The sequence below is a fragment of the Miniopterus natalensis genome, chromosome 22 (genome assembly GCF_054644295.1).
Source record: "Miniopterus natalensis isolate mMinNat1 chromosome 22, mMinNat1.hap1, whole genome shotgun sequence".
Classification (NCBI taxonomy): Eukaryota; Metazoa; Chordata; class Mammalia; order Chiroptera; family Miniopteridae; genus Miniopterus; species Miniopterus natalensis.
Genome location: NC_142102.1, coordinates 3,816,724 through 3,841,079, shown reverse-complemented (window position 1 = coordinate 3,841,079; position 24,356 = coordinate 3,816,724). Strand labels below are relative to the sequence as shown.

At 53.3% G+C, this 24,356-nt stretch overlaps 1 protein-coding gene across 1 annotated transcript in view; it reads right to left on the bottom strand.

Moving 5' to 3' along the window:
• The window catches only part of IGF1R (insulin like growth factor 1 receptor), a 202,930-nt gene that overhangs the window by 26,928 nt on the left and 151,646 nt on the right, over positions 1-24,356 (bottom strand). Inside the window, exons 3-11 of the mRNA XM_016200615.2 lie at positions 17,369-17,681; positions 14,210-14,358; positions 11,529-11,673; positions 6,260-6,474; positions 5,529-5,655; positions 3,696-3,934; positions 2,746-2,913; positions 2,434-2,638; positions 336-619 (exon numbers count right to left, since the gene is read on the bottom strand). Of these exons, the coding sequence (XP_016056101.1) occupies positions 336-619; positions 2,434-2,638; positions 2,746-2,913; positions 3,696-3,934; positions 5,529-5,655; positions 6,260-6,474; positions 11,529-11,673; positions 14,210-14,358; positions 17,369-17,681 (1,845 nt within the window). The remainder of the gene's footprint in view (positions 1-335; positions 620-2,433; positions 2,639-2,745; positions 2,914-3,695; positions 3,935-5,528; positions 5,656-6,259; positions 6,475-11,528; positions 11,674-14,209; positions 14,359-17,368; positions 17,682-24,356) is intronic.

The window sequence follows — 24,356 nt, the reverse complement described above, 5'->3', positions numbered from 1 at the left end:
AAGGCTGCCCCAGAAGATGACCTTGAGGAGCGCAGGTCACTAAGAACCAAGGCAGCTAACTGGGGATTTCATTGAACCTGTGAGAACTCAGGAGGGACCTCTGTACAGGTGGGGAAAAGGGCCACGGAAATGCACACTGTGAACCACGGAGAGTTGACTTTGGAGCAAGCTCCCTGCTCTTGAGTATTTTGTATGGAGATTCTGGGAATGGGAGTGATGTCACCACGACTGGACCCCACTCCCTGGGCTGCTGGTCAACCCGGCTGCCCACAGGTGAGCACCCGTTCTTTAATAAGCAGGGAGCCGGGAGCGGGTGCAGCTGGATCGCACCGTACCTGCAGGCATGGTTCTCGCAAAGACGAAGTTGGAGGCGCTGCAGCCCAGCTTCTCGGCCTCGTGGTTACAGCTGTGGATGTCGATGCGGTACAGAGTGAACGGCCGGAGGTTAGAAATGACCGTTCTCTCCTTGTTGTCCACCCTGCTCTCAAAGAAAGGGTATTCCGTCTCCAGGTCGTCCGTGTCCGTGGCGTTGTAGCTGTCCGCCACCGTGCTGTTCCTGCCCCGGCTGGACACGGTGGCGTTGGCAACTTGTCCAAGGTCCCTCCGCTTCCTCTCAGGTCTGCAAGGGAGAGACAAACATGGCTCGTATGTGCCTCCAGTTCTTTTGTCTCGTCTACGACTCGGGTCAGAGTAACAGAGAGACGAAAAATTTTAAACTGGGAATAAAAGGTGCTATTCAGCCCTTTTGGCTAAGAACCAATGAATAGTGCAGGGATTTCCTTCCTCACTAGTATTTGGCTCTCTTCTGTGCAAACCTCATTCGGCACAAGGGCACCCCCTTCCCATCCCCCAGCTCTCAGAGTGGTTTCTCGATTTTACCTACAGGCAGCATCCTCATGTTTAACCAGGATATTGTGCCACCTGGTCCACAGACCTTATGGTTCAGCACTAATGGTGACCAACCTGCTGGCCACACTGGGATTTATTAGGGGGGAGGTGAGAGGGGTGTGTGGTGTTGGCCCCAGAGACATGGAGTGGAGGGTGGTGTCAAAGGCTTGTGATGGGCAGGGGCTTCTCTGATCCCCTTGGACTGTGGAAAAAAGTATAGATGCCAGCAGGGGGCACTGGCTTGGACCCCCAGACCCTCTGCTCTGACGTTCCTGCTGACCCCTCCTCTCACTCCTGGAGGTCTCCTCCAGCCTGGCGTTGCCTCCAGCCAGCGGTGACCACCTGTGGCCTCCCCAAGTCCTTGCCCATGATGAAGGGAAAAGTCACTGTCATGGGCTTGAGTAGGGCTTGGAATAGCTCCAAAAACAGGACAGCGAAAGGAAATGCATCAAGTCACCGAGGGAACACTGCCCCCACCCAAAAGGGCAACAGGGGCCACCTAGGAAGCTGGGGGGAGGCCCCTCTGACGGCTGCGCCTGTGGGACACCCACAAAAGGGCTTCTGGCTCCGCCCGGAAAAGTTACAAACAGGCTCCTCGCATTTACAGGAACCGACAAACACAACATGAGGCTAATCGCCCAGACACGGAAGCGGCCACCCTCGGGTTAGCCGAGGAAATGGGGGGAAACAGGGCACTGTCCCCTCCGCACCGAGGCTGGTGTCCCTCATCCTATGATGGGCCGCCGGAGGGGAGCAAAAGGAACAAACATCACCTGGGACAGAAAACTAGGTGCCCAAGGAAAGGAGAAAGACCAGAAATGGGGAACACTCGTTAGCTCCCAGATGGAGAGAGAGCAAAGTTCCCACGGGGAGTCTGGGTACCCAGGAAGCCATTTGGGGGTTCCCACTGGTCCTTCTATGCCGCAAAGTGAGAAACCTCTAAGGGGATATGACAGCAGGGAGCTTGGGCAAAGGGACCTCTGCTCCCCCTCTGCTTGGCCCAGGGGCTCCCCAGCAGAAGACGCTGTTACCACAGGAAGGGACACAAGCTGGGCCTCTGCTGGTTGGGGTGCTGGGGGGGTGACCCGGCAGAGAAGCAGTGCCAGGAAGAGACAGAGCTCTGGGGAGGGAAGGCAGGACCAAGTCCCAAACCCACGTTAATGAACTCGGGTGCTGGGGAAGACACGAACCCTGAGCTCTAGTTTCCAAACGCCTCTGAGCTTTTTTCCAGTCCTCAAACCTTCTGATTCTCGGAGCCTCACAGGGGCCACTCTGCCCTGCAAGAGGCCACGTGGCCGCGAGGCAGCTGCCCCTGTCCCGCTGGTGGCCCCACAGCACGAGCCCTGAACCCTCTCTCCTCGGGGCTCACCAGCCCCCACGGGAACCCCACTCCGCCAAACCCATGGCCTAATATGCTCCTCCCCCCTCGACGGCGACTCGCTTCCACCCCGGGGCCGCCCACCTACGAACTCCCAGGGCCGAGAGAAAGCGACAGGAGCCGCCGGGGGAGCCCCAGCCCGGACACGGCCTCAGGAGGCACCGCACCTGGGCACAAAGATGGAGTTGTGCAGAAAGTTCTCGAAGACTTTGCGGTACTCGGCCTCCTCCTTCTCCGCCTGCTTCTCCGCCTCGGTTTTCGGACACGCGCAGCAGGGTCCCTTCTCTCCGCCGCACACTTCGGTCTTGGGGTTCTCTGTCACCTCCTCGATGTCGAAGGTGCCGCCGGCATATTTCCGGACAGGGATTTTGTCTGCTCAGAAAGGACAGGCCCAGTGAGAGCGGCCGGTCCCTGACCTGTGTCCCGTCGGGGACCGGGCACGAGCTCACCGCTGTGGTCCCCCCGCCCGGCGGCCCTACCTTTGGAGCAGTAATTGTGCCGATACAGGTAGCTGTCCTGGGGCTGCTGCTGCCACCGGACGATGTAGTAGCTCAGGTTGCCGTTGGGCAGGGAGGGCGGGTTCCACTTCACGATCAGCTGGGAGGAGGAGTTGGACGCGGAGAGGACGTCGAGGGGAATGGAAGGAACTGGAAAGGAGCGCACAGGCCGTTTCAGAAAACGGAACAGACCCAAGCTCCCGGCTGCCAGGGACCCGGCGCGAACCAACCAGGAGCCCAAAGTCCGGCCTGGGTGAGACAACACCGGCGAGCCCAGAAACGCAGAACGAAAACCGAGCCTCGTTCTGAAATACTACGCGTTCCAACTCCAGCATCGCCCTGCGTCGTATCTATTCTCAGGCCATCTCGGCGAAAACAAACGTCCCTGAGCCGCCAACAGAGGAGGCCGAGGGGGCCACACCGGGCTGAGAAGAGATGGCTTCGACCCTACAGCGAACTCGAACACGGCAGTTTCCCCGCTCGTGGCCACCGCCGCCCCCTAAGGCCCTCAACTCCAGCAGGCGGGGCAACGGAGTGACGTGCGTTTCATCTGAGATTTTTTTTATTGATTGATTAATTTGAGAGAGGGAGGAAGTGAGCGAGAGACAGAAGCATCGACGACGAGAGAGACATTCATGCTGCGGCCTCCTGTGCACCCCTGCTGGGGACCAAGCCCGCAGCGCAGGCCTGCGCCCTGACCGGGAGTCGAACCCATGACCTCTTGTGTATGGGGCAATACTCAACTACGGGGCCACCCCAGCTGGGCTCACTAAGGTTTTGGAATCTCTGATTCAAATGGCAAGAAGCCCAAATGAAAGGGGGAAGTCAAAAGGGGCTGGAGAGAGAGAGAAAGAGGCAGAGGGGGGGACAGAGAGCGAGAGAGACCCTGCCCCAGAGGGATGATGTGGCTGTGAAGGGCCGGCTGCGGGTACCTGAAGCATTCGTGCGAATGTACAAGATTTCGCTCTTGGCCCCGCGGATGTGGTCGTTTTCCACCATGGTCAGGGTCACCGCCTTCACGTACACCGCGTACTGCGTCCAGGGCTTCAGTCCGTGCAGCAGGATGCCGGGCTCGAGGTCCTTGTTGGAGGGCAGGTCCACATCCACCATGTTCCAGCTGTTGGAGCCGCAGGCGTCCTGACCGTCATATTCGGTGACGTTCTTAAAGGGTCTGAAAGGCAGTGGACACGGCTCAGAGCCTGCGCGGGGCTCTTAGAAATCGTCCCCAAGGGGCCTCTCTCGTCACAGTTTCTTTTTTCTTTTTTTTTTTTAAAATATATCTTTATTGATTTCAGAGAGAGGAAAGGAGAGGGAGAGAGAGAGACAGAAGCATCAATGATGAGAGAGTCATTGATCGAGCCCGCAACCCGGGCATGTGCCCCGACCGGGAATCGAACCCCGATCGCCTGGATCCCAGGTCGACGCTTAACCACTGAGCCACGCCCGGCCGGGCTCTTGTCACAGTTTCTATCATGGGGATTCCACATGAAACCAATAACCCACTCGATTTTTTTATGCAAGAGTGCAAGTCAAGCAACTGGGCTCAGGTCTCACCACAGTTCTGTCGCACTGCAGAGCTGGAGACGGCTCCAGGGAGCGCCAGCTCTGTAGTTGCTGGGATTTAAAACACCGCTCCGTAAGAATGCACCCGAACGCTACTTTTCTCTCTTCTGAAATGGCATTTTCTCACCATTAAGAAAAAACAAGCCCAGCCATTTAATGCAAACACCAGCTGCCGGTGAAGAACACCTTTTGGATAAAAATGACTTTGCTACAGAAAACAGTTTCCAAAATCTAATTTGCTCACCAGCAACTCTGATTGCTTAAGTATCTTACGATACTTGAATATCTCGTTTCCAGACTGTCTCAGAAGCCAGCATCTGCCCTTTGGTGACATTACCAGCCGGCATGGCCAGGGCCCTGGTAGGACCATCAAAGGGAACAGAGTGTTTGTGCAGATGCAGGGTGGGTGGAAATCGGACGTCCATCAGCTCAAAGGGCTGGACAGTGCCGGCTGCTGGCCAATGACACAGACATCAACATACCCCTGTCATCGGGACGAAAGACCGTGAGTGACCCGTCTACAGGGACAGCTAATCATCCCAGACCCTGCCTAGGGCCCCAGCTCCAGCAGGGAAAGGGTACTGGACCCTGCTATTGGTGGCTCTGGTTCCAGCCCTGGGGACGCCCAGCACCCGGGACCTATGTCATCAGGATGGGATCCTGTCAGAACAGTGACTAAGGAGACTGGGGAACCACTTGGATTGAGAAGACAAAGGAGGAAGAGGGGCTGAGAGCTGCCCCCTGGAGGGCAAATGTCACCTGAAGGCACAGGAAGGGCCCCAGCAGATTTGGGGAGAAATCACAGAAGGTTCAAGGCATGGAAAGTTCGAGACCTTTCCCTGTCCACTCTCCTCTCTTGTTCAGAAGGCTCATGACCTTGGGACGGGCCCATGGACACAGGGGGAGCAGTAAGTCGATGGACCTGCCCGGGGTCCCGTTGAAGGGAGCCCAGTGTGTGGCAGGGTGTCCCTGGAGTAGGGGTTGACATGACACTGCAGCCCCATCTTCCATTCTAGTTTATGGATATTTGGACTGACCTAATTCTATGAAAGATAAGCGTTTTCCTTTGGATTTATTTTCCTCTAATGCCTCTACCCACTGGAGCTAACGCTTCCCCATTTGTGGCTGTCACCGGCGGGACGGCGGGGAGGGCACTGAGGGTGGAGCATGGACCCCCCCCCCAGTTGCCAGGCAGGACTCACGCCTCCTTGTAGTAGACGGTGAAGCTGATGAGGTCCCTGTAGTCCGGGGGCCGGTACCGGCGCCAAGTGAGGATGATGCGGTTCTTCCAGGTGTTGGTGGAGGTGAAGTGCAGGACGTCGCTCTCACCTGGGGCACAGAGGCACAGCTGGGAGGGACAGCCAGCCATGCCCTCCTCCGGGCGGCGGAGGGGTCACCTGCCCTGCACGGTCCCCCTCCCCTCCAAGCGGGCCGCGCACGCGAACCAGGCCCCTCTCTGAGCCTCTCGGTGGCTTCCTGATTTCTACAAAGGACCCAAATACGCGTGTGCCACATGGATGGGGCCCCCAGGGGCTCCCCCCCCCCGGGGCTTGTGCACAACTTCTCTGAAAGCAGTTTCACACACGGGGGCAGGTGAGAATGAGAGGGGCCAGCTTTTTGCTGAAAAATCATCTCACCGTATCCGTGCACAGAAAGACACTGAACTCCATAGTGAGCGCTGCTTTAAACCCTCCTAAGGGCCTATTCCTAAACATTTAGCACACTCATGTGGATGCTAAGGAAAACTTACAAATTATCACGAATCTGCCCCACCGTTGACTTTGAAATACACGCGTGCGGGCAAAGGGCTCGGTAAGGAGCCCGTGTGCCCCCGAGTGGAGCAGGAGGGGGCCACACACAGAAATTCTAGGTCGGAAACGGGTCCCTTTATGACCGTGTGGGGTCCACAGGGTTTTGGAACGTGTCCACTCACAGGAGGCTCTCTCTCCGTTGTTCCTGGTGTTTATATCTCCTTTGCTCTGGCGCCCCTTTGTCCCCGTCACTTCCTCCATGCGGTAAATCTCAGAGACGCACAGTTTGGGATTGAAAGCGAAGTACATCTTCCCGGATTTGATGGTCAGGTTGCGGTGGTCCCAGTCCCACAGCTGCTGCAGGTTCTGGTTGTCCAGGACGTAGAAGGAGTAATTCCTGCAGGCACAGAGACCGGCATCAGCCCCCCCGGCCCCCGCCCCTCATCCCGCCTGCCGCCACCCCCGCAGGTCCTTTTGGCTGTGTGGCTCCGGGACACAGGGCCTTTGCCGTAAGGGATTTAGTCACGAATGGTCTGTAAGAAGGAAGCGTCACCGTTAACAATGGCAATAAGGGGAATCGAGAACAGCATAGTGAAATCGATGTGGAAATTGACAGGACACTGGCCCTGGCCGGGTAGCTCAGCTGGTCAGAGCGTTGCCCCGATACGCAAAGGGTGCAGGTTCGATCCCCGGTCGGGGCACATCCAAGAAGCAACCAATGACGCATAAGTGAGTGGAACAGCAAATCAGTGTTTCTCTCTCTCTCTCTCTCTCATCAATGGAAAATAAAGAAACAGACAAGATGCTGATTTCATGACCTGTATCGCCAACAAAGCATGCTTCTCACACTCGATGGTGTTACTCTGGTCACCCCCAGAAATGCCCTTGGTTACCTCCCTCGGTGCTGAGCATGTTCAACATGCTGGAGATGCACCCACAGGAGGACAGACCCAACTGGAAAGGCTTACACACAGGCTGCAGGACGTCTGCCACTGTCCTCGGGGTAAATCCCAGCCACGCCACCAGCAGCCGATGACAGGGTGGGACAGAGACAGGGCCAGGACTAGAAGGTCGTTAGTGAGCTGCACAGACACAGGTGAGTCGCTGAGTGCTTCCTGTGGCCCCGTCTACTCGCCCGTAGGAAAACTTGGGGGCGTGAACAGGTGTCATCGAGCTCCCGCTGGTTTTTGGAATCCGAGACCGTAATGCCCAGGGGAAGGCACTGAACGGAAGTGGGGTCTGCCCCGCCAGCCTGAGGCCCACCCCTCCACACACCTGCTGGGGGACTCGGGTGGGAGTCCTGCCCGCATAGGGTTCATCGAGCCATGTGAGTCCAAAGCAGTGCCCCTGAAACCAAGCCAGGCTCCTCCACACCCACCTTGAGGCCTGACACACTCATGATGGTCACCAGTCAGGTGGCAAAAACTTTCATGTCAGCAACCCTTTCCTTTCCATGGAGAGCTCACTCCCCAACACACACGCTCGCCGGGAAAGGAACATGAGACACCGTCTACATGATTCTGGAGGCAGGACGTGCAACACAGACCACATGTGCAGATAGAAGGCAGGGGACATAGCAAGGTACCAGGTGCCATTCCTCAGGACAGTCCCCACCGTCTCCCTCACTGCCAGCTGCAGGGATACTGCTGGAGGGCAGGGGACTCATGAAGTTATTCACACAAATGAGGGTGGGGTGGACAGGTGGAAACAGATGTCTCCAATTTGGGCCCATTCTTGCCCACGAGTATTTCTGGGTCTGAAGGACACCGTGCGATGTGACTACCAGTCCCTCCGGGTGGGGCTGCTCCCAGGATCCTGACTTGGCCACACGGGAGGAAAACCTCTGGGCTGGGAGTACGGGCCCAGTGGCCAGGCCCAGCTGCTGTCTCAGGCCAGGATGAGGCTTCTTTTCAGTAAAGTGACTTCACTAGCAGGGAACAGAACTGCACAGAATACCTTCTGAACAAAGCTTGCTGCTCCCCACGGGGAAGAGCATGAATCCTGAATCAAGCGTTTGACACATGAGTGGCAGGCACACGGGAATTCCGCGTGCGATTAATCACTCTGAAAAGCAGGATCTTTTTACAGTAAATACAAACACTTTTTTTTTTTTTACAGCACGGGGAAGGCTGGGGGGGGGGCCGGGATACCAGTATCAATAAAACCCAGGCGTTATGGAGCCTGTGTGAGTAACAAAAAAAATAAAACCAAAACCCTTGTCAAAATTATAATCAAGCCGTTCCTGAGCTGCCTGTCAATACTGCTCCTGTTTTTCAACCCTGGCTCCCCCCTATTCCTCCCACGATTAGAGGGGAATTAAGAGGTAGTAAAGGCAGACTCGTCTGCATGTCTTTGACACGCGTGTGCGCACACACACACGCACACGCACACACACACACAGATTTTTACTGGTTCCTGAAGGAAATGGCTAGTCAATCACTCAGCAAGTGATTTCCTCATTGTTTCTAAGCTCACCGTCTTTACACCCAAAAACTATTTTTAAAAATTAAAGTATCTGTTTTTCTGTAGCTCACAAAGGCTCCACGATGCCTGGGTTTTACAGATGCAGGAGAGCCTCACTTAACGCCGTCCAGAGGTCCTGTGACTTTAGGCGGAAGGGCGTGTGACAGAGCTGATCATACCGCGGCTGCCTTATATAAACAAGGAGGTTCCTCCGCATCTCATCACCGTGACGACAGAATGATGCTGAGCGGAACGACCTGTTGCTTCGAGGACCTGCTGCGTTGGCATCCTGGCTCCCAGCCTTCTCCATGCAGAAAAAGATGTTTGCTTCTGTACGGGGGTAGTAGGCTGGTCATCTCCTGAGGACATGGGTCTGTGCACCATCTGCGCAGATACTCTGAATGCCTCGCACGTTACACACGCCCTGTTCGATCTGTGGCTCCAGGCGCGGGCCTGTCTTACCTACGAGCTGCCGACATCACCACCTCCCGCCTGCTCCCATGAGGGGCAGGAAGGCTTGGGGAACAAAGGAAGGCAAAGGGGTACTTGCGTGGTATTTAGAAGGCAGCCTGGGACCTGCACGAGGAGAACCGCATTTGGGAATCCAAAGATCAGGGTCTGAGCGTCATCGCCGCCACTTATTAAGCAACAACTGTAGGCAAAGTATTAACTCTGCTTCTCCAGGGCTGGGACAAAAGGCGCTGAGCCTGTGGTCTCCAGCTGATAGAGGGAGGAGGGACAGTCCCCCTTCCCAGCCCTTGCTGACAAATTGAAAACAACAACACCCCTGCACTGATCACTCATTTCTCCGAGGAGAAAGCGCCTCTCTCCGGCTGCCTCTAGGGGGCGTCAGAACCCAGCTCACGGGGCTGACTGCAGCCCAGCAACCCGCAGCGGATGCGGGATTCGGCTTTTCACCGATGCTGCCTCCAACCCACCCACCAGCAAAGGGCTGCTTTACACGGCCTCCAAATCGCGCCCAAATCCAGCATCTGCACCCCCCGGTGGGGCTCAGCGAGGGCAGGATTTATAGTCAAGCGGCACTAGGCAGCAAACCCGTGCTCAGGAAATGTTTCCTCTTGGAGGGTATTTTATTTTATTTATTTTATTTTATTTTATTTTATTTTATTTTATTTTATTATTTTATTTTATTTAATTTTTATTTATTTATTTATTTATTTATTTATTTATTATTATTTTTAAATATATATCTTTATTGATTTCAGAGAGAGAGGAAAGGAGAGGGAGAGAGAGAGATAGAAACATCAATGATGAGAGAGTCATTGATCGAGCCCACAACCCAGGCATGTGCCCTGACCGGGAATCGAACCCCGATCACCTGGATCCCAGGTCGACGCTCAACCGCTGAGCCACGCCCGCCTGGGCTTGGAGGGTTTTTTAAATGCTTCACTGAGGTATAATTTACACCCCCCCAAATGGACCCATCGTAAATGGGAGTGTCATGAGTTTTAGCAAATTTGTACAGCTGTGACCATCCCCGCAGGGTAGTGCCCTCTCTATCAATGCTCAGGCTCCCTCACTGCCAGACGGGGGGTCTCTGCTGCCACCCCGGCCGTCACCGGTCTGCCGTCTCTGCCAGGCGTGCAAGGAACAGCACCGCTGTGACACACCGCACACGGTCCTGTGTGGGCGTGTCTGCCTCTGTCCGGGTACAGCCTGAAACTGCTGAGTCACATGGTCGCCTGTGCGATTTTTAAAAGTCCCTGAGAAGGTTCAGAGCCCAGCCCGGCCGCAGGCTGGTCTCAGAGCTGCTCGAGGGCAGGGTGACGCGCCAGGTGCTGCAGCCCGGTGGTGGGGACGTGAGCACAGAGGTGGATAAATGCATCCAAGACTTCAGTTCTTATTACCCACCGTCTCCGCCTGCTCTACCCTTTCCAGGGCAACGATCCTCAGTGGCAACAACGACAAAAAAAATCTGAACACGTTAACTCCTTACTTATCTGATGCCACCAGAGAACAGGGTGTCCAGATGAAGGAACCGGCCAGGTAACAGGAACGTCCTGTTCCTTTGCAAGGGCTGACAAACGAGCCCCTTTCTAGAAATCCCTATGTGTGTACGCATAAATATAGCAGGAAAGCCTTGATTTTGTTCGTGACTAACTGAGTGGTGTCCTCCAGGAAATCCTGGCCGTCTGGGTTCTTCTGGACATACTGAGGGCTAACCAAACTCTCTTGCGATTGAGCTAAATGAAAGCACAGCCACCACCACCTGGAGGTGGCAGACCCCCGGCCTGCTGTCCAAGGGGCCTGGGACACCTGGGACTGGGCACAGTGGCAGTGTCCTCGGTTCTGCAAGGAGACAGGCGTTCCAAAGGATCAGTGTCCCCCGTGGGGAGGACAGTGAGCTTTTCAGGGACAGAATGAGGAGCTGCCCTCTCTCTCTAGCTACGTCTGATGATGGAATTTTAAGAATTTAAGAACAACCGAGGGTTTGAGAAAAGCGAGGAGGCTGCAAAGAAACCCTTCTGTGGCCACTCTACCCAGCGGGAGCAGAACGTGAGGGAGAACGGCCTTTCCCACGACCTTCCAAACTCTTTCCTTCCGAAATTATTTCCCCAAATTCTCTTAGAAGGAATCCACTCATCAGTGGATGGCTCCGTTTATTTCAAAGTGTTAGCTCACAGCCTGTCTGGCACTGCACCAGCTTTATTTTTATTTTTAATCCTTACCTGAGGATATGTTTTTATTGATTTTAGAGAAAGAGAGAGAGAGAGAGAGAGAAAGGAAAAAGAAACATCAATCACTTGCCTCCCATCTGTGCCCCAACCAGGGGTTGAACCTGCAACCTGGCTACAGGCCCTGACCAGGAATCGAACCTTCAACCTTTCGGGGCCCAGGACGATGCTCTAACCAACCGAGCCACCCGGCCAGGCCAGGGCGCCTTTCTTCTTAACAGGAAAGGGCTCTGACCTCGGGCACACAGGATCCTACAGGCAACCGCTTCCTCTGTAACAGGGGAGCACTTACCCCTCGAGCTGCTCCTCTCCTAAGATCTGGCGAAGGTTTTTGAGGAAGGACAGGGAGACCAGGGCGTGGGAATGGCGGATCTTCACGTAGCCCGTCACCACCTCGATGAGCCCCATGAAGTTCTCCAGCTCTGAGGCGATGTTATCTGCAAAGAGGGGACCGAGTGACTCACTTAGCATGACAAGTGGGGGGCGGCACACTCAGCATTTCCCACTAACGGTGTGGAAAGTGATTCCGTGGCAGGTCCTGTTCGGGGGGTGACCCTGAGATGCTCGGGCTGCTGGCACACGAGCCACTGTCCCTTGTTCCAAACTGCTTCCCTGGGTTTGACTGTCAACCCCCTCTCCCGGGACAGGGCCCCCGGGGCAGGGGAGGGCGAGTTTCTAGAAGGCTGGATGCTGTAGCTCCCAGGCTGATGACCAGAATGTAAAATTATAAATACCAGACAGCCAGTTGGCGGAGGCCGACACGTCTGGGGAGCGGCCCTCTCTACGCACTGTCAACACAGGGCATGGCCTCGCCGTCAAGGGCGAGACTAAGCAAACGGCGTCTCTGCAGCCGCCTGGCCCCGGTCTCGTTCCTAAGCCACCGGGACTGTCTGTATTGAAAGATCCCACACTCGCAGGCCTGAGAAAACAGGCCGCCACGTCGAGGATGGCTATCCGCCGGCCGCTCTGAAAACTTCGTTTCTGCGCGTCCAGGTTGGAAAGTTGGAAAGGTAGCTGCTAATGCACGTGTGACAACGATGTCATCTGTGACTGGCGTGTTTGCTTTCATCTTGGTTAGCCTGTCCTTTGCTCGTAGTAAATAACCAACATAAACTTCGACTTACACCAAAATTATAATACACAACTATCAGGGTGTATTATAATACACAACTAACTGGGTGTTGTCTGACTAATGGGGTTTTCCTGAGTGTGACTTGTGGAGACTTATTTGATAAAAGGTTCTATTTTGCTTTGAAGTGACAAAAATAAAGGTGCCATCCTACAGCGTCTAACTCTACATTTGATGTACAGTTTCATGGTTTTCCAAGAGAAATTCAAGTCATAAAGACTAGAGGTTGCAGGCAGTTGATGTTTCAAGCAAAAGGCCTCAAATGTTAAAGGTGGGGCTGACATTACACCCCACAGTCGAGGCTGGGGCCGTCCTCTCCGACAAGCTTCCCGTCCCTAAACCCAACTCATTTCCCACATTGGACACAAACTAGAAGCCACGTGTCACCATTGGGCACAAATGGTACCAATTTCTTCTGCAATCATACTTCTCCGTGTATTTAATTCACAGATTATATTTAACCTTCAGGATAGGATTATCTTTAAAAAGCAGATTGAGGCACTTACAGGGTATGTTTCAGGGATAAGCAATTTTTTTAAAAATTAAGAAATCTGGCGAGAGCAAAAATCAAACTTTATAAGTGCCACAGGGGTGGTAAGAAAGCTCTTAGCTGTACGGATTCCCAGTTATCTCCACTGTGAAATAAAAGGGGGTCTCAAAAGAGTCAAAAGCACTAAGCAAAAATGTGTTTCTGCCGTCTCTCCACCATGAAAATACAGCTCACTCCTTTAACAAATAGCATCAAGGAAAAGTGAATTCACAGAATAAATAAATTAGTCGGTTTTCCCCCTCAAACTATAAAAGCAATTTCTTCACAAAAGGATTTAGGGGGGAAAAAATAATAATCCTCTTCAACCTCAAGGTCTTCTTACTATATTTATTCCAGCTTATGAAACAATCAGGACCTTGGCCACGTGGCCCGGGTACAGGGAATTTAAGGCCCGTTGCTAGGAGCCCCTGTCAATCAACGGTCAGAAGCGAACATGTCAGGGTAAGTCAGTCAGCGGGAACTAGTTCGCACAAAGGCAATCGCCAGGAATCCGTCTGCCATAAATGACAGTCACCCTCGGGGGGCGGGGGGGGGGGGGCAGGGGAACCGAAATGTTAAAATACACGTGGCACAAATGTTTTTGGCTCTCAGAAGTCAATCTGCACATCAACCACTCCTTTGGACTTAATAACATTTTATTTAGTTAGTTATTTATTATTATTTTTTTATACCTTTATTGATTTCAGAGAGAGGAAGGCAGAGGAAGAGAGAGAGAAACATCAATGATGAGAGTCATTGATCGGCTGCCTCCTGCTCGAGCCCTGCTGGGGATCAAGGAGCCTGCACCCCGGGCCTGTGCCCTGACCGGGAATCGAACCCCGATCACCTGGATCCTAGGTCGATGCTCAACTGCTGAGCCACGCTGGCCGGGCTTACTAACATTTTTAAAGTGATAATATTCAATATTCCCTCTGCCCAGGCTCCTCAAACATCCAAAGTTACCCAAGCTCTGTGGGCTGAGGGGTGTGGGGATGTGGCTCCCTCTGGGGGCGGCCGAGTCCACCTCGGGTCCCTCGTCTCTCCTGGGGTGACGGACGCCCCTGGCCGAGCCTAAGAGGCGAGGACCCTCTGCAGCAACCAGCCGACTCTGGGCCGATGGCTAAAAATCAGAGTGCCTTTCAGTCGGGCGTCTTACCTCCTCGGGGAACTCAAAAGTGAGGCATCGGGCACGTGGCTGCCCCACTGTGTCGTTTTTCTAGGCCCACATTCTAGTCACCAGTCAGGGACAGGGGGAAAGAGCCCCAAGGCAGGAAAGTTAAGAGATCCAGCGTCTCCCAGGGGCCGGGATACTTACTGCCCCGACGGATGTTGATTAGCAAATTGCCCTTGAAGATGGTGCAGCCCTGGAGCATCTGAGCCGAGGTCACCGAGTCGATGGTCTTGGTTCTCTTTTCCTCCTCGCAGACTTTGGGGCAAGGACCCTCGCAGGGGACGCAGAACATGCTGTTGGAGATAACCGAGCACAAACACGGGGGTCAGAGTGCCGAGGAGAAGAGGCTGCTGTCGGGTGTCACGGCTCCTGCCTGGCATCCCCCCACCAGGGGCTGCACAGGGCAGCAAAGAGACAGTGGAAGGAGCCCAACTCCCGCAGCCGGCGCCCAGCAAAGCCTGGCGAGGGGTCCCCAAGGGCACGCGGCATTGCCCACATCCATTATCTTCGATATTACTTGACAGTGCTTTGCAGAAACTTGTAAATTGACCCAAATGTTGTTTTCGCTGCACACACAATAAAAGCAGGGGGACTTCCACTGCTCTGTCACGAGCTCCCATTTCAAACGCTCTCCTGAACGCGCCACAAACCACCTGACAGTGGGGGAGGCAGGGGGGCTGGCACTCTCCCCACTGACTCACCATTGATTTTTTTAAAAAATATATCTTTATTGATTTCAGAGAGAGGAAAGGAGAGGGAGAGAAAGAGAAACATCAACGATGAGAGAGTCATTGTGCCCTGACCGGGAATCGAACCCCGATCGCCTGGATCCTAGGTGGACGCTCAGCCGCTGAGCCGCGCCCAGCCGGGCATAACCCACCACTGCTTAGGAAACAGCGAGCAAAGCGCTCATCCAGCTGCCGAGCCACAGAGCCGGGATCAGAATATCCGAGTTGATTTCCAAACAAGACAAACGATACGATGTTACGGGGCGTGCAAATCACAGGATGGTGAGCGGGAGAGCCATTAGGTTGATAAGATGAAGTTTAAAAGATCATCCAGTAACCTTTTAAACTTCACCAAGATAAGTACAAAAAAAAAAAAAACATTCACGACCGCGGTGTAAGCAACGGCTCTTCTCCTTAACATCTTCTGTTCCCCTGGAATTTTACTGCGTGTCTAAGGCGAAGATGCAGGGTCGTGTTTTGCGTAGAAGGTTACAGGTAAACAAAATTTCCCTGGCAGTGTTTCCGAGGGAGGGCGCTGGGCCAACCGGAGGAAGGATTCTCCTGCCTCTTTCGCGTGCAACGTTCTCCTTTCAGACGTGGGTAACAGCTACTTTCGGTTACTGTCCCTTCAGCGCTTTTTGTTGGTGTTTTATTGCTTCTAACTCACCTGCATACCGGCCCCACCCTGTCCCTTTCAAAAAGCTCTCTGTTTTGAAGGAATCATCGATTCCCCAAAAGTTGCAAAGACTCCCGTGTACCCTTCACCCAGTTTCCCTCAAGTCTAATGACACAGTATCGGAACCAGGCCATCGGCCCTGCTACAATGTACGTGCGTAATTCTACATCACGTCCCTAACTCTTCCCTGGCAACGACTGCTCTGTTCTCTATAATCTGTCATCTTGAGAGCGTAATATACATGGAATTATACAGTATGTGACCTTCTGAGATTAGCGTCATATCCCTGAGTGTAATGCCCTGGAGATCCACCCAAGCAGTCGTCTATTTCAATACTTTGTTCCTGTTAGTTGCTGAATAATATTCCCTGATGTGGACATACCACAGTGTGTTTAACCATTCATCTATTATGAGACCCCTGAGTGGTTTCCAGTCTCGGGGGCTAGTTATTATAAATAAAGCTGCTATGAACAACTTAATAGATGTTTTTTGTGTGGACATCAGTGTTCATTTTTGTGGGATAAATACCCAGGAGTGTAACTTTTGGGTCATAAATGGATGTTTAGTTGCCCACAATATTACATTCAAATAGCAATTTCTGAACCAAATGCTTTTGGTAAAACATCTAGGATATTGTATGTCAACTGTAGCTGAAAAAAAAAGATTTTTTAAAGATTATAAAAGAATAATAAAATAAATGCTTTGGAAAGAAAAAAAAAAGTCCAGGAATCATGCAGCACTTTAAAATGCTTTTCTATGGAAGAGCCATGATTATATGTTTATAGATTAAGCTTCCTCAAATCCATTCTAGTTCAGAGAGGGGATACACTATTAAAAATGCTTTAAACTAAGTGTTACATGGGCTTTAAAGGCTGAGGGGAGTTATTCTTTCCTGATGGTGTTTTATTTTAAAATGGAAAAGCTATACCTGTGGCACTGAGCAGATGGCAAGAATGGGTAGGGAAATAACGGCTCAGTTCTTTGAAGGACGCACTGTAGTGGGAGAAACACCACCACGGAAATTCAGTGCCTTTAGTTTGCCAGCCACATCCCGGGGAAGTGCAGCCACAGACAAGGATGGTTTGACCCCCGCTCAGGGACCAGAGGCCCATCTCCGACCCCACCCCCAGAAGGAACTGCAGCCGAGTCTTATCTGGTCCCGGGCACTGCCCAGGGTACTGGCAAAGTCCTTTTACATTCTAAGGCGGCCAATAACATAGGAGTAAAGTGTGGTTTTTTTAAAAAAGATAAACCAACAATGATTTTAGAGAAGTCCCGTTGGCACACACAGAGGGACGCCTGTTGCTCTAAGGATCTTTTCTGCTTCCTAAGTGAAGTCCTAACGTTTAGGAGGGACGCAGAGAAAAGCGGAGGGGAGGGAGCGAGGCTGGTGAGAAGGTGCTGATGGGATCTGTAGGCTCTTTGAAGCCACTGCGTACTCTCAGCAGCTGCTAGTCCAGACCCCGGGCGAGTGCTTGTGCTAAAGAGGGTTTCGGGCCTGCTCGCGGCCTCAGGATGCCGGTGGGCTTGTCCTCTCCCTGCACCCCCACGGCCCGCAATGGGCCAGCGCTGCACAGCACAGGCTGGGAAAACCTAAATCTGCAGCCCACCTGCCTGGACGGCAGCCCGGCAGGCAAGTGCTCAGGGAGACAGCGACCTGTGGGTACCTGAGCCAGTGAGGCAGGTACTGGGCTGCAACGGGCCAGGCTGTCCCCTCCCAAAACAAAATGTAAAACAAACCAGAAAAAACAGAAGTGCCAACTGCTCCTAGACTCCCATTAAAGGTGAACGTAGGCCCAGCCCTCTCAGGTGGGCCCATCCCTTACCCTCCCAGGGTCCCACCCAGATGGAACAACGGGCAGAGCCTCCTGTTGGCCGGGGGCCCCTCCCGAGACTGACCTCTCGCTGTCGTTGCGGATGAAGCCTGAGGGGCACTCCTGCATGCATTCCCCGTCGTGGATCACGAAGCCCTCCACGTCGGCGCCCTCGGCGTTGGGGATGTTGGCACAGAAGTCGCGGTCCACGCAGCGCCAGCCCTCGAAGCGGTAGGTGTTGGGTGGGCAGCTGGGTACACAGACGCCCTCAAAGTAGTAGTGTCGGCAGGCCACGCAGGCTGCGTCGTCGTCGGGGGCATTGCAGCTGCCCAGGCACTCGGGGTGGCAGCATTCGTTGTTCTCGGTGCACGCTCGCTTCCCGCACGCGCTCGGGCACGCTGTGGGCAGAGGGGACAGACGTTGAGCACACACCCAGGCACAGCATGGGGCAGAGGGGGCAGGGGTGAGGCTGGCTGGAGCTGGTCACCCTCCTCTGGGCCTGGACAGCATTGCTCTGGGTCATCCCCTACCTGACGGCTCCAAAGGCCAAAACCAAACCAGCCAACCACATCTGAATCCACAAAAGGAAAAACCACTGGGCCCTGCGTCCCACTAGACGCGCAACGACAGGGCCACAGGCCACACTCAGGCTCTCAGAGGCAGGGAGAACATCTCCTGCGTTTCGAGTCAGGAGAGCAGGCTTGAGGTCAAGTCCGGCCTCTGCTGTTGACTGGCGGTTGGGTCCTGGACGAGCCACTGGTTTCTATGACCCGGTCCCTCTCTCTTCTCCTCTCTAACACGGCGTAAGCTGCCCGAGGCGCCCATGATGACGCAGTAAGTAGCCCCATGCGAACAAGACGGTTTATTCTGACTTTAAAAGGCGTCATGCTCTGCTCGGTAGGATTATGAACATGCCCCTCACTGAAATAGCCTGAAGAGCCTTAGTGAGCACTAACGCTCGATGATTTTAAAGAGACAATGTCATGTGCGTCTACAGAACGCTATAGAAAAGTTCATGTCTGCTCGTATCGTTATCAAAGGTCTTACAATTTAAGTAAAATGCCACGGAAAATGACTGGTAGCAGACGCTACTATAAAACAGCGGGTCATGGAACACCAAACACTCAGGAGCAGAAAAAGAAGAGAAAGGGGCCTGGCTGGGATGGCTCAGTGGTTAAGCATCATTTCGTGCACTGAGAGGCTGCGGGTTCGATTCCCGGGCAGAGCACATGCCCAGGATGCAGGCTCGATCCCCAGTAGGGGGCGAGCAAGAGGCAACAGATTGATGTTTTCTGTCTTCCTCTCCTTTCCACTCTCTCTAAAATCAATAAAAAAATTTAAATAAAACAATAAAAGAGCAGTAAAAAATGTCTGTATGCAGTTGCTTGGAGTCAAGTTATACTCAAATGCAAATGCTGGGCATTTCTAGCATGAGAAAAATAATAAATCAGAGTTCTGTTTCACTGATGGGAGCTACCTCCGAAGGAATTCCAGCATAGCTTAAGTTTGGGAAAATCAGGTCGTTCAGAGACAGAACAATTCCCCTTGAAGGGATCACAAATCATGGATCTCCTTTATGACACCTGATACAAACTGTGCACAAATACCCCGGGGATAAAAGGTGATTGGGGACAGGGAGGAGCTCCCAAGGAGAGGTGACTTGTCCAGTAACGGACAAAGTCTGGCCACTCAGGGTTGGAAACCAGCGTGCCCCTGGCTGCAGACCAGCCTGAGAGGATCTGGAAGGCAGGCAGGAGAACACGCAGAAGTCCGGGATTAGCGAGCCCTGGAGCCAGCCCCAGGAGCCTGCTGTAAATTTTGTCTCTTCGTAATGTATATAAATATTATTAGTGTTCAGAACTATTAAGGGATTTCTTGAAAAGCCCCGGCCACTGTCTCGCCTGCAGATGGATGGATGCTCCCTATGAATGCCAAAGCTTTAAATGTAGTACAGTTACCAAATTTCCAATTACGGAGCACTGGGAGAAAGGGAGGGAGCCTCTTCTCTGGCTTCCACGCAGAAGGAGCGCACCTAGCGGGGTCAAAGGCATGTCTTCTTTTAAAGATAAAAGGGGAATGAAAGCTGCCACAAACTAATAAACATACAGGGGGGAAAGGCAAATTGATTTTTGCCCGCGAAATCTTTCTGTTCATTGGAATCCTTACAGTGGCCAACAATAAAAACAAAAGCCTATCTAAACTGCTGGAAAAGCAAATGGCACGTCCCACATCCATCCCTAAAAGGACTGGTTTGGGGTCACAGTCACATGAAAATAAGGCATTGTATTAAAAGCTCATTTTTCTCCCATTTGGGGGACAGGAAAAAGTCACACACATCAGCTGTTAACTCTCTCCCTCTCCGAAGTCCTCACATCTATTAAATTCTTTCTAGTTTGTTTGTTTTTTTTTTTTGCCAGGAAGTTCCTTTACAATGTTGACCTCAGAGAAACCATTTTAAGAAACATATGATAATAAATTGCTTCCATAAAACAACATGGAGAACTCAACCTTTTCACGAGGGAACAAAAAGTAGAAAAGAGATCACTTAGCCATGTAACTTTTAAAAATGGAAAAAATTTTCTCCCAAATCATTACTGAAGGATGGAACTAGTTCATGGATGTCCAGATGAGGTCACACTTCCGCGTCAAAATACAGACTAGTTGAGGGACATCTCAGTTATTCCTGGGTGACCCCAGGTGACACGCCACTGTTTCCCATAGAACGAGGGACACCATTCCTAACAGACGCACATCATTAGGAATACAGGTGAATCGAACCGCTGTTAACTCAAGGGCATCAGGGAGACACGGGGGCCAGAGAAATGTCAGGGTTTTCATGACTTGCCAGGAGAGGAGTGGACTCCATCGAGCACCGTGGGGAAGGGACTGGATGGATGACAGGGACCCCAGCTGAGTCAACCGAACACCCGAGTCCCCCCAAGGCTGTTGGCACTGCCCCCCTTCAGAGACCACTCAGCCACAAGTGAAGGGATGAGAAAGGCTCCTTTCGACGATTAAATGCATCGGTCCTAGCAGCCAGGTCCCCGGCTCGGTCCTGCAGACAAGGCAGGTACAAGACCGCTCCGCCCTCCCTGGGTCATCCCCTGAGGACAAGCGCTGAGAGTGCCAAGAGGGGCCAGCGAAGGGCCATGAGGAGGGCTTTCCAGGGGAAGGGACTGCAGGCCTGAGGTCTGGTGACCCCACGGCCTTCCCGCCAGTTGGCTGAATTTTCCAGTTCAGACAGAAAGGTGACCCATCCGTAGGAGCCACGAAGACTACAGAGGAGCTCAGGGTGTGGCCAGGGAGCCCACAGCCGGCACGGAGGCTCTCGCCCTGTAAAATCATCTTCAGTCTGTCCTTCCTTCTGTCCTAAAGTCCCCGCTCCTCCCCACGGGATCAGCCCAAGCACAGGCATCTATCACAGCGAGCAGAGTGGTGAGGGCCACCAGAGCTTCCCGGCCTCCGGCAGAGGGGCTGTATCTCATCTGGGCTTATCGGTGCCGCGTTCTCGGAGTCAGGCAGCCAGGATGAAAGAGCAGGCTTACGGGGAAGGTGTTTAGATCCATGGAATAAACCGAAAATAAACCCGGTACAGCACATACACACACACTCAAAAACTGGGCATATATATACACACAGTAAAGCACAGCTTTCTGAGAAGGAAGACAAGATGAAACGGTCAAGTTTCTTGCCATCCTGACACACGGCTAATGGGAAAGTGCCCAGGACCACCGCCCAGAAATCCCAGGGAGAGTTTAAGACAACTGCCACAGGGGCCTGAGCCACAGCGCCGGATCCAGGTCAGTTACTGTATCAGTTACTGTATCTTAAACATTCACAAAAGAAAATCACATTCGCAACAATGTTTCTCTTCTCAATGACTAAAGAAAACACCTCCTGGGAGGGCGTGCTGGTGATGGACACATTCCACCTGAGCCAGAAAAGATACATTTCAATGGTTAGAATGGAAGTCACTGGAGTTCCTCTGTTGGAACCGAAAGTATTCAGCAGGCGCGCTGAAGGTCAGGAGAAGCAGAGCTGGGGCAGCGCCCGGAAGCCCGAGGAAGGGCCTGGAACAGAGAACTCGCAGCGAGCACGGAGAACCTGCCAGCGATGGGCCGGGCCGGGCCGGGCCATGGCTTCTGGACCGGTGAGCCTAGGAATTTTTGAGCGTAATGAGCCTGAAAGCTCTCATTTTCTCCCAAGTTCAGCGAGTAGGAAGCAGCTCCTCCGTGTAACCTTCGAAAGCATTTTCAAAACTTGGTTTGGGCCCGGCCGGGAGTGGCTCAGCGGTTGAGCGTCGACCTGGGATCCAGGCGATCGGGATTCGATTCCCGGTCAGGGCACAGGCCCGGGTTGCGGGCTCGATCAATGACTCTCTCATCATTGATGTTTCTGTCTCTCTCTCTCCCTCTCCTTTCCTTTCTCTGAAATCAATAAAGATATATTTAAAAAACAACAACAACTTGGTTTTGAATTAGCTACCTCTCCAGCGGGAAGGCGCCTGGATGCGCCATTTCTGTGTTAACATATGAACTTCCTGCAATACTAGGGGGTACGTCGAGGGGCAAGGAGTTTTGTACTTTCAGCCCTCATTGCTCCCCCCCCCCCCGTCTTCTCCTACCCTGCAGACCTTCTGAGGCTTCTGAGGCTTCAGAACACGCAAGAGCAGGCAGCCTCAGCAGGAAGCTCCCAGGGCCACCCGATCTGTCTCCAGGCCACAAGCAACAGGCACGCATGTGGTCACTTTCCCACCTGGAACCAGCCATTCCTGTGAGCCCTTCGTCCACCCTCAGGTGCTTAGAGCTGAAAGGCAGTTCAGAGATCTTCCGTCTCATACCTGTCCAGGTGAATCTTCGAGCAAAGGGGTTCATCACCTTAGAGAAAGTGCCACGTCCAGTGCCTGAGAGCAGTGACCTTGACAAGGTCCTTCCTCCTGCCCTCCAGGAATGCACTTTCCTACAATGTGTTCCCCCCAGACCTCGAGCAGGTGTCTGATACTCAGGGGAGGCGGCTGCTTTCCCGTGTGGATCAGACTTTCCGACACTCACTCTCAATTCCAGGATGGTCAGCCTGGCCTCCCTCCGAATGCCTTCCTCAGTCACAGCTCACGGGACACACGGACACAGCGGCCCCCTCGCCCGCTCCGCCTGCAGGAGCAGTGCCAACATCGTGGACTGCAAGCAGGGTGCTCGGGGTCTCCCCGAACCACCTCCAGAGTAGCATCATGACATTGAGCTGGCTCGTTCTGAGTTTCTAATCACCTAAAATTCCCGTCTCCTTTTCCATAGCTACCGTTCGAGCCTCGCCCGGATGAATGCAACCGGAGTCCGAATACAGGACTTTTCATTAGTAATCACTGAGCATCTTCCGCGTGCCTGACAATACATCCAGTAGCTCAACTTCCTGCGAACGACAAGGGGTCAGCGTGGTCATTCTCATCTGTAGATGACCGAATGGAGGCACGGAGATTTAATAATTGTCCAGAGCTGTTAATGGTCTGATTAAATAATTGTTAAGCTGTAAGCCAGGGCTTCAAACTCAGATCTGTCTGTCCGTCGGTCACAGCCTCTCGCCCACTGTCCCATGGTGGCGCACGTGCCCGCCTGTCTCTGCTGCCTAAAATAAAAGCCTGGGGGGTTCTTCTCATGACACGTTTTTCAGCCTGCATCCACCAAGGAAAATTAAATCACAAGTCCCAGCACATTTGTCTCTTCCCTGAGGGGTACCCCTTGGACACCTCGGGGACAAAGTGTCCATTTGTACACTTTAGATGGCAAGACCCACCAAACATGACACGCTGAGAAAGGGTCAGGCGTCCAGGTGATATGAAACAGATAACAGGTGCCCACTCATGCCTTCTTTATTTACTGCGTTATAGCAAACAGAGCCTCCAGGGACATTTTCCAGCACAAATTATAAGGCGGAGACGGGTCAGGCTCATCATAAGGGTCCTTGCTAAGGAGCTCGCCTCACGGACACACTCTATGGGGCAGATGACCTACATGCAAGTGGCTGGGCACCCAGGCCGCCCCAGGGAGACTCACTGGCCGCAGAACCCTCCCACCCAAACGAGTCTGGTTCCCGAGGCCAGCAGGCCCCAGTTCCCGCTGCCACTTGTTCAGCAGGCCCAGCAAGACCCAGCACGGCTCACGGGGGGGGGACGAGACACACACAGCCTGCACCCCCCCCCTCGGGTCGGGCGCACACACGAACATAATGGAAGCTCCCAGAAACGGCCAGTCCCAAGGAGGGCCTCGCTGCCTGGCGCACGCGGGCAGCCGAGAGGTTTAGGGAAACATGTCCTAATGGCCACTGAAGGCGGCTGTGAACATTTCATTAGCCAACAAAGCAAACAGCCACCTCCGGACAATACTCGACGGATCGCTTCAGTCTCCAGGATCCGACAAGCGGCGCTGGGCAGACTATTGAGAAAACGGGAAACGAAGAAAAGGCCCCCGAGGAAGCAGGAGGAGGGAAGTTACAATGGCTCCGGCATTAAACAAGAATTTCAAGAGCTAATTAAGGAGAGAAGACAGAGCAGCCATCGGCGCCCAGCTCCAGAGGCCTTGCCATCCACTTGGAAACAGAGAGGAGAGGGGGCGGCCCAGGAACCCTCGGGCTGCGCTGCTGGTTTGGGCGACTGTGGGTTATGATTTTTTTCTTGCCATCTAAAGTGTACAAATGGGGGGCTTTTAGTGCATTCGCCCCCAAAAGAAGCCACTTCCCAAGCCCTGGCCCCTCTCCAGCCCGTGGCAACCAGCAGGCCACTTTCTGCCTCTACGAGCTTGCCTACTTGGGACACTTTGTACAAATGGGATCGTACAATACGTGACCCTTTGAATCTTGCATAACATTTCGAGGTTCATCCACGTTGTGACAGTGTGGCTTTTGTGATCCACAGGTGGCCAAACGCGCCCTGTCAGCCTCTCCATTCACGTGTGGTGATAAAACCTCTGGTGCACCAGTGGGAGGCTGGTGGCAGAGGTCCACTGGGACCCCAGGATCTTCAGTCCAGATTTATTCTAAGGGAAGAAAGACTTGAGGCCTGTCGGATGAATGGAACGGTGTCA